The 18,119-nt window shown below is 38.1% G+C and overlaps 1 protein-coding gene across 9 annotated transcripts in view; it reads left to right on the forward strand.

Annotated features, from left to right (window-relative positions):
• LOC107680700 (forkhead box protein P1-B-like) overlaps positions 1–18,119 on the forward strand; it is a 220,939-nt gene that overhangs the window by 188,275 nt on the left and 14,545 nt on the right. For all 9 annotated transcript variants that reach the window (XM_016476714.1, XM_016476713.1, XM_016476722.1 and 6 more), the window contains 6 exons: positions 2,167–2,274; positions 7,948–8,035; positions 9,899–9,982; positions 13,982–14,186; positions 14,753–14,829; positions 15,527–15,628. In XM_016476714.1, the coding sequence (XP_016332200.1) occupies positions 2,167–2,274; positions 7,948–8,035; positions 9,899–9,982; positions 13,982–14,186; positions 14,753–14,829; positions 15,527–15,628 (664 nt within the window). The remainder of the gene's footprint in view (positions 1–2,166; positions 2,275–7,947; positions 8,036–9,898; positions 9,983–13,981; positions 14,187–14,752; positions 14,830–15,526; positions 15,629–18,119) is intronic.

An 18,119-nucleotide genomic window follows, 5' to 3' on the forward strand; every position in this document is an offset into this window, starting at 1 on the left:
AAGGGAAAGGGTGTCAGTCTGTTTGAGTCGCCCCACTTCATTCTCCTCCCAGAATCATTTAGGAATGCTGCACTCAGGGGAATTAAAACCCAGACAATTTGTTTTAAAGAGATAAATAATCAGATTTGCCCCCCTAAACGAGCCCCTTAACCTCCCTTTTAATTGATCTTCAACTCTGCAAATGATAATTAAAACATTGGGGGGTTGGGAGGGGACGTTTGGTTGGGCATACTGTAGAGGATTGAGTCAGGGGTCCGGGGATTTGCCAATAGACTTAGAGGAGGAGTGTGTCTTTGATGATTTCTCCCCACATGAAGACGTGAGTTAGAGTAATAGTGTTGTGACAAAGTGCTCAGTTACTGTCTGACCTCTCTCCTTCTTCGTTAGGTTGGCTACGATGATACTTATTTGCTCAGTGCATGATAGTACGATTCTAAACCATAATATAATGAAAGATGATAGGACAGAGCCGAGCTGCCTCACAGGAAAGCATTTAGGCTGTTGCTGTAAGAGCCGATGAAGGATATAAATGCACATGTGGTGGTGTTTTTGATGCGCTGAGACTTTTTAAAATTATTTATTTATTGCCTCTTTTTACTTTTAACCTTGAATGCAAAGCAGATGGCACCTTTTTGCTTGTTAAACTATAATTTAAGTTTATATTCAAGTCTGTCTTCTTGTGTTTGTCTTATTTTTAAATAAAGAACTGGAGAAGTTACCACACTTACACACTTCAACAGACAGACAAGATCACTGACAAGCTTTGACTCTTTGTATTTGTTGTTTTTTTGTAGGGAATGAATGAGGTCAGTATAGAAAGAAAACCTATGGTGTCTGTCAGTCTTCCTCTGAGTTGTCATTTAAAACCGTTTAGTCATCCATTGTTCAAAATGAGCTTTGTTTCCTGAATCACAGGCCTTTAAGCTTTTCACAACTCAACTCATATTTATATATCTATAGCCTAGATCATCTTGGAATTAATTAAAACAAGTAATGGTGCACGACATGTTTCTTGTTTAAAAGGAAACAGTAAGAGATTCAACATATATTTTTTATTAAAAATGAAAATGGATGCCTTAATATGTTCATGCATATGTTTATTTAGTTTATTTTAGCTTCTAATAGATTTTTTGGCACATCTTAATATTTTACATCAGAAAATATAACTGTTATAAGATTATTGTCTTGAAATTGGCATGTTTTGTCTTTTTTTCTATTTCATTGCATTGATAAAACATGTTTTACACCTATTTTGTTAAAGGTGTGTGTGTGTGTGTGTGTGTGTGTGTGTGTGTGTGTTGTGTTTGTTGCATAAAAACATAATCTGCTTTTTTTTGTTAAATCCTTATAATTGCAGCTATTGAGAGTTTTCTGTCTGAATAGGTCTAAGCTTTATGTTATATTAATTCAGCTATATATTAAATTTAACAAATGCCACTACATTTCCTTCTGCAGATAAAACAACACTTCTGAAATTGAGAGAAAAAAAATAGGTGGATCTTCGCTGCTAAGCTTTCTTGTGCCTGCGGTGTAGTTCATATGAAAGCATGCTGCACTGAGCTGTTGACGACCCTGTGCAAGCGAATAAATTGATAACAGGTGGGGTGTGTTTACTGTTTGCGCTTGGCGGGAGCAGGCCAGATGGATTTGGGAGCTTCCTGTTGTGGGAAACACTTGTTGCTCCAGGTGGATGGCAGGGGCCACGGTTCAGTGGTCAGGGCTAAAGGACGTGCTGTCTCTCAGAGCCTCGTGCTGCCCTGATCAAAGCATTCCTCTGTGCGGATCAGAGGAGACCCATAATTGGCTATTGATTGGCCAGCACCGGGAAGCTTAGAGGCTGCAATAGGCTGACAACTCCAGCTATGCTGAAAGCAGAGATCACATGGTTGCGCTGATCACACACTTCCTGTAGAAGTCAGTGGTCATGTGAGAGTCAGTGCTGTGTCAATAAAACAGCAAGCTGCAATGGTTTTTTGTGCTGAATTGGAAGGTTTCTTTATTAGTTGTAATATTTTAGTGGATAAGTCATTAATATTTCATTAAGTAGTATTATGGAGATTAATTACTCTTTAGCCTCTTTCATAAAAATCCAATGATGCGTGAATATGTTGTGTTTCAAATATTAGCAGCCTTGATATCACACTAATGTGTCTTTTCTTCTTGTAGATCAACGTTGGATGATCATTCTCCTCACAGTCACCCTCTCTATGGTCACGGAGTCTGCAAATGGCCAGGATGTGAAGCCGTGTTTGAAGACTTTCATTCATTCCTGAAGTAAGTATCTCACACACACACCCACACCTGTAATTAAAAAAAAGGAATTTTGTTTACAGAATTCCATTTGGAAATATTCTTTTGGAATTGTATATGGAATTACAATTTGGAACCAATTTTAAAGGATGCTAATTGGATTTTTTTTTCTCATATAGGATTCTAACTAAAACTAAAGCTAAAGCTTATACATGCAAGAACATACAGTTCCCCTGTTAAACTATTAAGATTACCAGCAGGATAAAATTAAAATTGGGACTAAGAACTAATGTGTTCTCAAGGATCCTACTCTTTTAATTTTAAATTAGAATCTTTTTTGTGTGTGTTATGTTGGAGTCCTATGAGAAAATTTTGGATCTATTGGGATTATTTCTAAATCATACTGCAAGTCCATATAAAATTCCACATGGAATCCTGTGCACATTTCTGGTCTTATAAAAAATCAACCTAGTGTCCCGTTACAGTATTTTTTCATTCCCTTTCCTGGTTTTTTTCCTCTCTCTGTGTGGGCTGGGTTCTTGACGTGGGTGTGTGGTGTGCTGCTCTTTGCCTGCTCTCTGTGGTGTGGTTTTCCTCAGGGTTCTGTGCTGCCTGCGATAACTGCAGTCCCCATGGTGATTACTGACACTTTGTCCCAAAACAAACACGTGGGTATGTTTATCTACGGTGGACCACATTCTGAGAGTACAGCGGGTTTGCCCTTGTCTGCCTTTTTACAGACAAGAAGAAGTGATCTTCTAGTTCTTTCCCTCTCTCTCAGTCTGAGTCTCTCTCTTCTTGCTTTTAGAAACATATCATTGGTGCTTGCTATTAATATTGCTCATATTGAAGGTTTAGGCATTTGAACAAACTTTTTGACATGGGCTAGTAAGCATCCATCAAACAAAAGCCCAGAACCCCCTAGCAGCCACATATCAACACCCAGAAACCACCCGCAACATACAGAAATTGTGGGAATGAGTTGTGCCAATCACTCATCTAAATTACTTATCACATACGTTTCACATTTTAAATTAGTTTATTGAGAGGTTGTGTGTTGTGTTGTTATGCACACTAAAATTTTGGTGTCTGTAAGATTATTTTAAAGAAATTGTTTTTTTTTTTTTGTCAAAAGTGACAGTAAAAACATTTATAATGCTACAGATTAAAGAAGATTACTAAAGATCTATTTCAATTAAATGCTTTTCTTTTGAACTTTCTTTTGAATTACAGTTTCCACAAAAATGTGAAGCAGCAAAACAATGATAATAAGCAGCAAATAAGCATATTAGAATCAATTCTGAAGGCTCATACAACACTGAAGACTGGAGTAATGGCTTCTGACAATTCAGCTTTGCCATCACAGGAATAAATTACATTTTAAAAAATATTAAATTGGAAAACAGTTCTTTTAAATTGCAATAATATTTCACAATATTACTATTTTTACTGTATTTTTTATCAAATAAATGAAGCCTTGCTGAGCATAAACTCAAAAACATAAGGTTTCTCATTTTTATTTATTTTATTTTGAGTCTGAGTTTTTTTATGTGACATATAGTAGAGATCTGGGGCAGGCCAAATTCGATCTGCATCACCCAGACAAGCGCCACACTGTTTTTTTTTTTTTTTAAGCATGTGCGCCAACCACTGCACCACAGCTCCTACGGTTGCAATGGTTTTACCTACAACCAGTGTCTGTTCACCTGCCCACTATGTATTAACTGACCCCTCCATGCTGTTAAAGTCCAGTCTATACTGGCCAACACAAAGCTCCACGCTCCCTAAATAACACCTAAACCCAAGGTCAGGCTAAAGGTGCACAGTTTACACAGCATTTCCCCTGATCCCTGCTCTGAGGAAGACCTGGTCTCACTTAATCTCCACTATGTATGTGTGTGTGTGTGTGTGTGTGTGTGTGTGTGTGTGTGTGTGTGTGTTTGTGATGAGATGAGATGAGATGAGATGAGATGAGATGAGATGAGATGATGAAAACGTGCTGTGTGGCAGCAGATCAGTGAGTGTGTGTCAGGCTGGATTAGTCCCACTCTAAACAAGATATGGCACTGTTCCATTATCCTGAGTTCAAACTAAAACAAGCCTGACTCAAAGATTTACAAGCTGAGACCAAAAGGAGAAAAACTAGTGGTAAGCAGAACTACAGCTGCACTCCTACCATTTTTTTCAGTCTTGTGTGCTTTTTTTTTAATTATTTTCCACCTCTGTTTCTCTTAGGGTCGTTGCTCATGTGCTTCTCTTGCCAGTTGATTTGAAGGCATTTTTAAAACCAGCCCAGGCTCTGTAAACACTTTTACAGATAATAACATTATCTATCTTGAATCTGTGTTTACCTGTGGAGAAAAATGTAAAGAAGTGTATTCGCTCTCCACCGAGAGCTTAGAAAGAAAGTTTGCTGCCCTGTTTTTTCTAAACCACGCATCTGTTAAGGTATGTTTTTGGATTGTGGTTCACGTTGTTGCATTTTTTCTATTGGCCAAAACCATGATTCATCATTTGCTTATTGAAATAAGAGAAATTAGCATTTCAGAGCTGAAATCGAGCTTGAGAGCGAGAGTGAGAGAGAAGTGCTCTCTTTAAGTACACTCTGCAATGTTTACACAAGTGTTTTTATCATGGCAACATCTTGTTTACTTTTCTTGTCTGCCCTAAACTGCTTGGAACATGTTGAGAAAACATTTGGAGACTCTCTAAAAGCCGCTTTTGGAAAAAGCGAGGCTGGGTGAGAGTTCAGCTGGCAGGCTGAAGGTGTTAACCGTCCATGCGCTAAACATTCCCACATGTACATCCTCCACCCGACGGGCCCGAAGAACCATAAACAGAAATCAGGGAGTAAATTAGCTGGATTATAAGAGTTTTCTGGGTAGCTAAAGACGGGTGCCTGGGGCGACGTGGCAAGGAACGGTGAGAGATGCACACTAACATCACATGGATCTCTGCAGACCGAGCCAAAGGCAACAACCAGTGATGTGCAGCGGTGTTGTTTTAAATCATACGGTTATTTATGTCTTTAAATGAAAACATCTCATACCTAGTCATGCTGGATGATAACATTTCCAATAAATAAAAAAGGAAGCGGTGATAAACCGATGTGTGTTTTTCCAGTGGGACAGGAAGGGTGGGGCAAAGGTTTAGAGAACAGCTCAGGACGCTTTTACAAGAGGTCAAGGGCATCCATGACCTGGTATATTTGAATGGTCAAACTCAGTAGTGCTGCCATCTAGGTGCACTAGGACATCCTGTGTGTGAGTTTCGGTATTTATCTTTTTTTTTAAACTCTCACAAATTAAATTTGTAAATTCAGTTTCAACAGTATTAGTCTTAGAACTGGTTTCTGCTTACAGTTACTTGTCACAAACACGTGTGTTGTATTTCCCATCCTGGAAAGTGTGTTTACCCATCAAACACAAGCAGTATGAGTAAATAAAATCAGTAGATAAGCATAATTCTTTTACGCAGTGTGAGAAGATCAGGAAAAACCGACGGATGCTTAGCTGTTGAAACCGCTGCGTGTGTTTGGGAGAAACAATAGCTCGTCCAGCCATCGCTCTAATAGGAAGAACTTTCAGAGTGTCAGCCTCCCAGAGCATCATTAAAACCTGGGCTAAAGGACAGCTAGCTTCAGTGATATGTAAAATGCTGACTGTTTAAGTAATGTCTATTTAACTTGTTTTATTGTGGCCATTTACATTAGGGGCTGTCATTCTGCCAGAAAGCTTTTAAACAGCCTTCGTTTGAAGTCCAGAAAGTGACACATGCCAGCGCTCATAGTCTCTCCCGACATCAATTCTGCCGTTCTCCGGAGCTCCTCTTATCCAGACACTCTTCCGAGAGGCTGCATTAAGGGCCATTTGAATATTTAATTTCCTATTAATTATGCACTGTGACTCTACATGTCATTAGACGGAACGGAGGAGAGGACGGGGAAAAAAAGAAAAACGTCCACTGTAACAAAGGATGAAAAAAGGTAGCGGGGGCTCGCAGGGTGCCGTGAACTACGAATTCCAAAGCATGTCACGTCCAGCCGCGTTCACTGAAAATGTGAGATGCCCTGTACCTATTTTATCTCTCCACAAATGAAAACTGGGTGGTTGTTTTGAAATGTTTATATGATCCCTCTTCAACCTTCCCTGACTTCAAAAGCAGCTTGTTTTTAGTTGATTAATGTTGGAACCCAGAACAGACACAATATCGTTTTAAACAAGGTGTGGATGTATCGTGGCCATGTTAAAACACTCGCCATCCCTAATCCTTGTGTTATTTTTACGAAGCAAATATCTTAAAAGGTGTGTTCACGCTGTGCCAATGTTCAAAAAGACACGTGGTATTTATATGCTCATTCTGAAAGCAAACAGAGTCCGTTTTGACACACGTTTAGGTCATTTCCCTTTCAAGGTTGAGTGCTCCACTTCCGAAGTCAAAACTGCTCTCTGTCACGAGTGTTGTCGAGTGTGTTTTCCCCACATGTATTTTCAGCCGTGCTCGTATGTTGTCTTTATTCTTAATAATGGCGCCGCTGCCATCATGTCACGCCACCTCGCCAAATTTATTAGGCCATCAACATCAGTTCTGGCTCCCCTTGTCTCGGCCCCTGCTCAGGTCCGGGCACGACACTTTGATTTGCGGTGGAAGACAGTAAACGTGCATTTGGAAAGACGAGCACGTGGAAAATGCTAGTGTTCCCTTCCACCAGCCTCTGCCTGGTGACAGTGACCTACATGGTCAGCAAAGATGCGATATAATTTATGATATATATAATATATTGGATCCATTAGCGGGCATAATGAAGTAGTGAAATTAAAGGGTATTTGTGAAATCAGTTCAAACATCCTGCACGGATTATGATTAAATGATTAATGAAATGCCCCTGCATAAGCATTTTCAAACCATAATTCATCCGAGGGCTGATAAAAATCCTCCAATCATATTTCCTTCACTCGTGAATCTTATCTCCACCATTTTATATAAATCACCACAAAAAAAAGGAGAGGTAAAAAAAAGAAAGCTTGGCCCACTTTGCCGAGGCCAGCTACTTATTTAGATTAGTTATAAACGTGCGGGGGAGAAAAAAGGTCTTGGCCGTATAAAATAATCATGCATAATTATATTCATAATTCAAGTTTATGACAGATTCCATCTCTTTTCTCCTTGTTGTCCTTTGCCTTTTTCCTTCTGGCTTCATTTGAGTTCTCTTAATCTAGATGACATAATTAACTGCAGAAGCCACCGAAAATAAGAAGAATCCATTTAATTTTAAAAGCTGAGAGGGTTGCGGAATGCACGTTTGGCGAGGCGCTTCTCTCATCTGCTCAACTTGGTTTCTGTAGGTTTGCGTGGAAACGGCCAGTTCGTGAATTATGCATGAGGCGTGTAAAGAGCGCTTCTATTTCCGGTAATGCAGAGATCTTGTTAGAACACTCTTCATTTGTGTTTGGGGAATTTGATATTTGTGGATGTGTGGACATTGGCTTTATTTACTTTTTATCATTTTAGTATATGCGTATCTCGGGCCATTTTCACTTTTCCAATATGGAGAAATAAATGACTGCCCTGCAGAATGTGCAGATAATGTAATTCAATATTTTACCATGAAAGTTTTATCAAATGTTTAATAGATGGCTGTAAAATATGGTACTAAAATGAAGGCTTCTCTCTCTCTCTCGCTTTCTCTCTCTGTAGACATCTGAATAATGAACATGCCTTGGATGACAGGAGCACGGCGCAGTGCAGGGTACAGATGCAAGTAGTTCAACAGCTGGAACTGCAGGTAACGTGTAATTTCTCCTCGTTCATTTCCTTTTCTGGCTTCTTCAAAAGTTTGCTTCTTGTCTGTCTCTCTCTCTCTCTCTCTCTCTCTCTCTCTCTCTCTCTCTTTCTCTCTCTCTCTCTCTCTCGCTCATTTACTCTCAAGTAGCAGCTCAGAGATAGAAGAGGGAGGGATAAAAATGAAATTATTTTGTACATTTGTGAGTAACCAGTCATTAAAAATGTGTTATGTTCGCATGACAGCCAGGCAAAGATATATGGAGTGCCCTGGGGCTAACTCCACAAGATAATTACATTTCCAATTTTACTGGGTTTTAAAGTCATTTATGACTTTTAACTATTTGGCACCACAATAAAACACTTTGTGAAAAAATCCAGGCACACCAACAATGGTGGGTGAGCTACCAGTCATTTCAGTGAATTGATTGACTCATTTTGTTTATTGTATTGCATCGCTTGCTAATGCACATTAATCGTAACAAATGCTCACTGATTGGCTTTACAGAGCTGGCGATGTATGGAAAATTAATGAGAAGTTTTGGTTTTGAGAGGATAAGGGAGATAGGTATACTCTTAGATTCAGGCACAGAGCATTAAAACGTAGTGGTCGACCGATATATCGCCAAGGCCGATATCTGCCATTTTTTTAAATATCGGCATTGGCCGATACGTTTTTCTGTTTAGCCGATGTGTTCGAGGCGGGACTTTTATTTATTTTGACGGTGCCGAGGACAGCTGCGGCAGCGCCTGAGCACACAGTGCTCACATTCTCCCTCTTGTTCGCATGTTGTCATTCAGTTCTGTTAATACGGATAGAAGTCTATCTAATAATCAGATAGAACTGTTAAACAAAGGAATTAAAATGTATACAAAAAAGTATTATAACGATTGCTTTAATATTATTAAAGGCAAACATTATAATACTTTCTCGTTTGCCGTCAGCATTCCGCAAATATGCATTTATATAATTTAAACAAATCTAATGAACATTTAATTTCACAAAACTTGCAGACTTAGTCGAATCTAGTTGAGATCTTGTGAAGTGTTATCGGCTGTCAAAAAACCCATATCGGTCGACCACTGTTAAAAAGTGCCGGAGTTATTGTGCAGTGGTTAACACATTGAACTGTGGTGCTCATGCTAGCAATATGACGTCAAATCCAGCTCAATATTTTTGATCAATATTTTCATTTCTTAATGTGTGCAACACCTTTATTTATGCTGGAAGAATTCACCCCAGGCATCAAAGTGCAATGATCATTCTCTATATGCATGCTCATCTGTCCATTCATTAGCCATTTATGCTCTATTCCAATGCTTGATAGTACGTCATGATGCCAATAAATTTTTCTTGAATACTGTACCAAAGCAGAGAGCAAAGAGGGCCACACATATAGATTCAGAAGTACCAGCTGAGAGGAGTAAAACTGGGCTGCATTTCCCCAAAATCATCATAAGCCTAAGTAGATCATAGAGATCATTGCTGCCAATGGTTTCTATGATCTGCTTAGGCTTACGATTTTATTGGGTAATGCAGCCCAGATCAGAGTGTGTGGAGGTCGGGGAGGTCTTCTAATGTTCAATGTGGATTCACTTTGGCTGAAGTAACCATGACTGAAGGCTAGAGCTTGTGTGTTCATTTTTAGTGGCTAATAAACCTTTAGGGTTGTGTCTCTGTAAAGGTCACAATTTGAGTATATGTATGTCAAGAATAATCATATGTTTGTCAGTTGTCCTTCCACAGTGGGTTATTTATTTTACTGATAACTGAGAGAATATTGCACTACAATGCAAGTAAAAAAGTCTGAATCTTTTTTCATTTTTATTGTAGTTTATATGTTTTTTCCTGTTTTTCTATTTAAAGTTAACGAAAGACAAACAGCGTCTCCAAGCAATGATGACTCATCTTCATGTGAAGTCTACAGAGCCCAAACCTGCCCCACAGCCAGTGAGTATAGCACTCTTGACATCTCAGCATCAACTCGTGTCCCAATTTGCATACTGTCTGTAAATAGCATATGTGATTATAATTAGTGCACACCAACTGATAGTATGTTGTAAATAGTATGCCAAATGTGCATAGATTATATACTTTTTCTGGTGGAGTTTTAGAGTGTGCATCTGTGCATGTCACACATGTGAGTTGTTTTTTATTCACTTACGACTTTTCTTGTTAAAAAAAAAACTTGGCAAGGAATGTAAAAAAAATCTTTTTTATATATGAAAAGTTCATTTGCAAAAAATTTGCAAAACTCAATTTATTTATTTTTTTACTTTTTTTTTATTGCGCATTCCATGTAATATCAATAAAAAAACTGCAGTTGGGTTGTTTTGATTAAGTAATAATAACTTAAACAAATACAGGTAATTTACTAAATTAAAGTTAATTGAAAGTATGTTTTTTTACATATTAAAAGTTTGTTTTATACAAAAGCAGATAACTCCAACAGTCGTTTTTTTTGGCAAAAGCAGATAACTCCACATTTCATGTTTTTAGAGTTTAAAAAAACACTCGTTTAATCTTTGTAATCTCCTCAGATGACAATGTAGATGCCTGACAAACGTTGTTGTTGTTGTGATTATAAACTGTATGGATGTGATTACACGCAATACACAGAGCTTTTTCCTCGCCATTGTAACGCGTTGCTTTTGCAAGGTTTCGTGAAAACTTTTCAGCTTTTATTTTCCTTTTTCGCCCTGAAGAAGATATCACAGGTTCATCAAGTTCGTCGAAATTAACCATCCTCGATCACTTTTAGTCAGCTTTGACGAAACTCCTCTCAGCTAGCACGTCTTTTCAAAGTGAAAGTAGCCTTGTCACCTGACCTGAATACAGCACGCTGATTCGCTAAAATGGACTTATCGGCTTCTGTTCAAAAACAACAAGGGCGCTTGTCGGCTTCTGCAGTAAAACGTGAACTCACGATGCCTTGAAAGTGGACAAAACCGGCTTTTTTGACAAAACGTGTTTAGGGTTCAGATCGCGCTATATTTGGAGAATAATGCACGGCAATCAGCTCATTTTTTTTTTAAGTGCCGTTTATCGGTTTTTGCAAATTAACTCTTCATATATAAACTTAAAATTTTAAATGATAAAAGGAAAGGTTAGTTGTTAGTCCTAATATAATACTTGCACACTTTACATACTAAAACATATGGAAGTACTTGCCCCGTGGTGCTCAGGAGCCCAGAGCTGTTGTCCTGGGACAGCGGGTGACAGTAGTTCATTCACTGGAGCTTTGCCTTTGTCACACGCTGATTGTTTGGATTAGCATTTGTACAGAGGTATCTGACACAGTGACGCTTGTGTATGAAAATTGGTCTCAGATACTGATAATGTTGTTAGCCTGCTACCTCTTCCCATGGGATTGAGGGGAAGCAGCTTGAAATAGAGGACACTTACAAATAAACTACTTTTTATTAGGTGCTGTTATTGTTTTGTGTGTGTGCTGTATGCTTTATTATTAGAAGCTTTTATTTAATTTTACAATGATAACTTCAAAATAATTAGAATATGTAGCACAGACCTCAGTGAAATCTTAGTTGAAACATGTTTACATAGATTCAATTTGGTGACGTTTTACTCAACAGCATTGTTGTAGAAAAAGCCTTGACATTTATTTAGCAAATTTGGTTGTTTGCTTGGCTAATGTTGGAACGTGTGTTTAGTTTTAGATTCACGTTTTTACTCATTAACAAATTAGATGTTTTTTTTCCTGTCTGATATACTGCTCATTAATCTTGCCCCAATAATATTCATATTTATCAACAGCTCATTTTAAGAGATATTTCGCCTCAGGCCACAGTTGTTTATGTGTTTATGCTTGCACATGTGTGTCCACGAGTTTATGAACGTAGGTGTCAATAAGCGTTCTCATCAGCAATCTAACCTTTTCATTGTCCATAATTAAACAGCTAATTTATTGTTGTTTGTTTAGCTTTTTTTAGCAGCTTGTTTGCTGTTTTCCATGGCAGCTTGGCAAGTCAAAGCCAGTATAATTAGATCACCAATTGCCATTTCGTTATTTTCAGTCTGAAGTCTCATTTTGCGAACGTACTGGAAAGCACCCAAATTGTATGGGGAAACAAAAGGAGGGCCATTACTTGCTTGTCTGGGCTATTGTAGAGGCTACTCGCTGTTTTTGGATGAGGAATATAGATAACAAAGCTTGCTGATGTGCACAGAGGTTGAACAAGGCCATACTATCCAAAAACCTCCAGCCCAAACCGAGTCCCTTTTCTTATGCCCACCTATTTTTGCATGTCACATTGTCCTTGTATTTGATGTATGTATCACAATCTGAACACTCTGCACTAAAAGTTTGTACCATATGGTTCAATATGTCAAGTAAGCAAATTCTGAGACTAACGTCTAAAAGTTGCATTTTTCATTTTAAAATTTAGTTTATTCATTTAAAGCTTTTTTCACATTTCTTACTGCATTTTCTTTAACAAGAAAAATTGAAAGTCAATGGCAAAAACTCCTTTGCCTTCTTAATAAAAATATTTGTAAAAATTTTAATCTAAAATTTTTCTTTAAAATTTTATTTTCTATAATCCCCAAGGCAGTGCATTGATTTACACAGTAGTGTCATAATTGGTACTATATGGTGTATTTTAGCATAGCTGGATCTCTATATTGACCATTCAGCATCTAGGACCAAAACTGTTTTATAATATAAATGTATAGCACCAGAAACCAATTAACAACAAAAAAGTGAAAAAAGGTTAGATAGGCATTGAAGACAATGGCATGTCAAGGATGAAGCTTCTGTCAGTCCTCAAATTTCTTTATTATGTACCTGTCTATCAGACAGAGCATCTGTATGGTAATGACCGTTAATAGGGTGTGTGGTAATTGCATGGCCTGAGACGTATCCGCGTGGCGGGGGGTTAGATGTTAATCACTGTCTGTTGGTTTTCACAGCCTCGTCGCCGTCTGCACTGTCAGCGGTGCCATTATAGAGCAAAATTAGACATCTGATACCTCCAAAGCAATTGACAGCCTTGACATTTCATTAATTCACTCACCCAATCTGTGGGCGATTGTGGCGCACGACGAAAAACCCACCTCCGCGTGCCCTCTCGTTGTTTTTTTTCTTTGCCCCTCTCTGTTTGTCCTTGTATTTGTCGCATGGTCTCCCTCCTCGTAGACCGCAGATTGGCAAATTAGCAATTAAAACAATTTGGTGGGGGAAATATGTATATGTGTCATTAGGTTTTTTTTCTCATCTCCTTCAAATTAATATCAGGATCGTCAGGTCAGTCTCGCATTTTCCACTCCAGCAGAAGAGGAAATGTGACACTGACGACTCAACGTAGCTTCTGGAAGCAAGAATGCACCTTAACTAACCCGCTGGTTAATTAGTTTACCTTATAGCCATTATTACTAGTCCCCCTCCTCGTGCCACTTGATAAGGGAGGAAGAAAGTGTTTCTCTGGAAACTATTTCTCCAGAAGAACCATCTTATTCCGAACCTTTGGGCTGATGAGGGTCATTCAGATGTGACGTTTAATCGTAGTATCACCCCCGTAAGTAGCGACTAATTAGGGTCCTTACAATACAATTTGAGCCTGTAATTAGTGTAGATTGACCTCTCTGTGTCTGCAGCTTATTAGGAACCTCTTAGGGCTTGGTGAGAAACTCATTCCATCAAGCCAGCAAGAATGCTACTGCCGCCTGAGAGCAAAGAGAGTGAGCAAAGCATTCTGGGAGCACGCCAGCAGACCAAACAAAAGGGCGACCAGGGGGATGTACGCTATTTGCTCACAGAATGATGGGCGCGGAAAGCGAAAGCATGGTGCTTACAAATATTTACAAACCAACATGCCACCAATGCTCCTCTGCGGTGCAAAGATTGATTGGATGGTGTGTTAACAATTAGCATCCGCAGGCATCAGCGGTGACTAACAATGTTGTGCCCTGTTTTCATTCTGTTCTTTTCAGCTGAACCTGGTCTCTAACGTCACCCTGTCCAAGACGGCTCCTGAGGCTTCGCCACCCCTCAGCTTACCCCAAACGCCCACCACCCCAACGGCCCCCCTCACGCCGCTCTCACAAACCCACTCCGTTATCACCCCCACCAGCCTGCACAGTGTCGGTACCATGCGCAGACGCTACTCGGACAAGTACAACATGCCCATATCTCCAGGTACAGACAGACTGCTTGGAAGCTTCATTGTGACATACAATACATTGAATCATCAGGATCAGTGGGTAAATCTTACAAAAATATGTGCAGGTCACATTTCACCCTAAAATAGAAATAAGTAAATAAATAAATGTAATTAATTGAAATAATACATTAAATTTAACATCTATATTAAATGTAAGTTTTGGAGAAAGCTGAAGAAAAAGACACTCATTTTAGGACCATATTTTATTATTTTTTGCATTATTTTCATGGTAAGTAAATACATTTTTTCCCAAAAAATTCTCATTACTGTAACATAACAGAATTCAAAATAGCATATCATTATGTATTTATTTTATTTTATATTTTAACTGAGTAATGAAAATGTTTTTTCTGGTGCAGAATTTGATTCTTAATTTGCCCATATGCTTCTTTGCCTTTTATATGGAACATAGCTTGAGGTCTTGTGTTTTTTGTTTTTGTTTTTGGTTACAATTTGCACTATATGCTGTCTTTAATGTAATGCAAAGTGTGACCAGGTTTCAGTTCATTTTTTAATATTTGTGTCTGGTCTTTGTGAACAGATATTGTCCAGAACAAAGAGTTCTACATGAATACTGAAGTACGACCTCCTTTCACATATGCTTCGCTATTACGACAGGTAAGACCGCAGCCACTTTTGCGTGATATATTTAACTCACCTACTGCATTGTAATTGAGCATCTACACTTTAGATTTTACTTGCATATAACGATATGTATGCAGTATAAATATTCAGCGTTAACAAACTTCTTTAAAGACAAACCCATAAACCCCCACCATCAAAGCCGTTAAATTTCAGATGCAATTTAACAGCAGAGCTCAAGATTAGCCATCTGCAAATGAGCGTGAGAGCACTTGCTGTTCATAGAGGGGGCAAAAAACGCCCATATATAACAATTACTTTTGATTAAGTATTGCAGCCAATGTGATTATTACGGAATTCATTTCACACAACAGTAGGAACGGGGCGTCTTTGAGATGCCCAGTCAATTATCAGGCCTGAACGGGTAATCTGTGATCACACAAGCATTAATCTGGGCCCGGGATAATTTTTTGTTCTAGTCATTTAGCGGAAAAGGATGTACTCAAATTGGCACATTTGCATAAGGAAGCGATCAGTAAACAAAGTAGCTCCCATTTGAGAACAGAAAAGCATGGAGCTGTTTTACATGCACCCTCAGATCAACTTTAACTTGACAAACCATGTGCATCTCACTTTGTTTTTGCTCCAGGTTTGAACGGAAATGGAACTGCTTTTTACTTATCAGCATTTGTGTGTGTGTGTGTGTGTGTGTGTGTGTGTTTTTTTTTTCCAGGCAATACTAGAGTCGCCAGAAAAACAGCTAACACTAAACGAGATCTACAACTGGTTCACGCGAATGTTTGCATATTTCAGACACAATGCAGCAACGTGGAAGGTGAACTCATAATTCCTGTTTTCTATTTCCTGCTTTCAATAATATACAATGAATTTGGAATTTTCTCAGTAGTTGACAATAAAAAACATCAAATGAAGTAGAAGACTAAAAAAAAAAAAACTGGATTGTTGAAGATGTATGGAGGAACTGTTGGGTTTACAATAACTCCTAGCAGTAAAAAACCGCCCCCAGAATTCAGTGCACACCTCTCTTATTTTACCACACACTTCTGAGCTCATGACAAGCATATATGAATAAGGGAAATACAGTGGGTTCCAGTCTGAGACTACATTATAGATCTGGGATTTAAAATCTAGTTTAAACCTAGAAATGAAGTTTTAGAACTTTGAAAAGAAAAAAAAAGTAAGAACAAGATACATGGGGAAAAAAAGAAGAATAAGGTTTCAAAGTTACAAATCAAAGCACATTCGAGACAAATATGGTTGCAATTTAAAAATAAGGAAATTAGATCAAATTATAATGCAAAACAGAAATATTTTCACTTGTGTTCTCAGACATTTAGACGCCACTGTATATTTTAGTTCTTTAAACAAACTACTACTGACAAACATATTTATTTTCCCAGATATTAAGATATCATAACATAATGAACATTGTTTAAAAAAAAATAATTATTCCAAATGACACCAGAGATACAAATAGAACCCATGTAAAAATTGGTGAAATTTATGCTATTTTGCCCAATGGGATTTTGTCAACAAGTTCAAATTACCCAGAGAACGTATGCATTATTTCCCCAGATATGATTTATTTCACTTAATGGTCCTTAGAAGTTTCTGGAAGAGACTCCCTCTTCATTTGGATTTATTGTGAAAGTGTTTTTCGGTTTACTCTGGAAGAATTTCAGCAGCTTTAAAGGGAAATCTGGTCATTTGAGTAGGATGTTTTCCCCTGGTAATTTGTTGAGCGTTGGCATTTAACTCAAGCATTTTCAGTTTCCGTTTTTGAAGTGAAGCAACTATATGAAATAGCAACTACAAAAAAAAACATTATACACTACCATTTAAAAGTTTCTTTTTTTTTCAGGATTGATAAATAGAAAGTTCAAAAGAGCAGAATTTATTTGAAATAGAAATCTTTTGTAACATTATAAATGTTTTTACTGACATTTTAAATTAATTTAATGCATCACTGCTGAATAAAAGTATCATCTTATCGACCTAAAATTGTCAATGATAGTGTATATTACATATGATCTAACTTTAAAAAATCGAATAAAACTGTGCAAAAAGACTTATTTGAAATATTGTCTGAAAATAATGTTTAATATGTTGCTTTTCAGGTGAATTTATCTTGTTTTAAGGATGTTTATGTAATTTTATTGGAAAACAGTGGAATTCTTTCAAATCCTTAAAGTAATAATTCACTCAAAAATGAAAATTCTGTCATCATTTACTCACCATTATGTCGTTCCAAATCTGTATGACATTATTTCTTCATAGAACTCAAAAGGAAAGGTTTTGAAGAATGTCCTTGCTGCTCTTTCAAACTCTAAATAAGTGCCATAAAAGCCTGAAGTTATATAATAGGTTTGTGTGACAAGCAGACCATATTTAAGTCTTAATTGCCTTCCCGTCTTAGCTGTCAAATTTCAAACTCCACTTTGTGATTATTATGAGACGTGTGATAATCAGTGCTGTTTGGTGCCATTGACAGCCAGGCATTCTGCAAAACATCTAAAATCATGAGTAAATGATGACAGAACTTTCATTTTTTAAAGGGGTCCTATTATGCTCTTTTACAAAGTCTTGATTTTGTTTCGGGGGTGTACTAGAACAGGCTCTCATACTAGGTTGTTCGAAAAACACATTATTTTTCACATATTTTACATTATTACAACACCTCTCTCCCCAGTCTGGCATGAACGGCTCGAATAGTTCTTGTATCAAATGAAAGCTCGCCTTCTGAAATACGAAATGTGCTGTGATTGGTTAGCTGGGCCAGTGTGTGTTGTGATTGGCACCACTCGGTGCCTGGTCAGGAAATGTCATGCCCCTTACTATAGCTTCAGTGTAAATATTGCGTCAATATCAAATCAATTTGAGCGCGATTTAAAGCCGAATGATTGTAACCACTCTAAGTTCGTCTGCCTTGAGAAAGCTAGCGTGTCTCCGACATAGTGATAAAACTCGTTGCCTTCTCTAGTGCAGCTCAACCAGGTCTCGTCCCATTCGTCGATATTTGTGATATCACAAATCCCAGGAAAATATGCGTTGTAGTCCAAACGAGTCGTTCGTTGTAGTTTTTGAAAAGTGAGTGAGTGAGTGACGTGACATGTGGCCAAGTATGGTGACCCATACTCGGAATTAGTGCTCTGCATTTACCCATCCAAAGTGCACACACACAGCAGTGAACACACACACACCCGGAGCAGTGGGCAGCCATTTATGCTGCGGCGCCCGGGGAGCAGTTGGGGGTTCGGTGCCTTGCTCAAGGGCACCTCAGTCGTGGTATTGAAGGTGGGAGAGAG

The sequence above is a fragment of the Sinocyclocheilus anshuiensis genome, unplaced genomic scaffold (assembly GCF_001515605.1).
Source record: "Sinocyclocheilus anshuiensis isolate Anshui unplaced genomic scaffold, SAMN03320099.WGS_v1.1 scaffold396, whole genome shotgun sequence".
NCBI lineage: Eukaryota > Metazoa > Chordata > Actinopteri > Cypriniformes > Cyprinidae > Sinocyclocheilus > Sinocyclocheilus anshuiensis.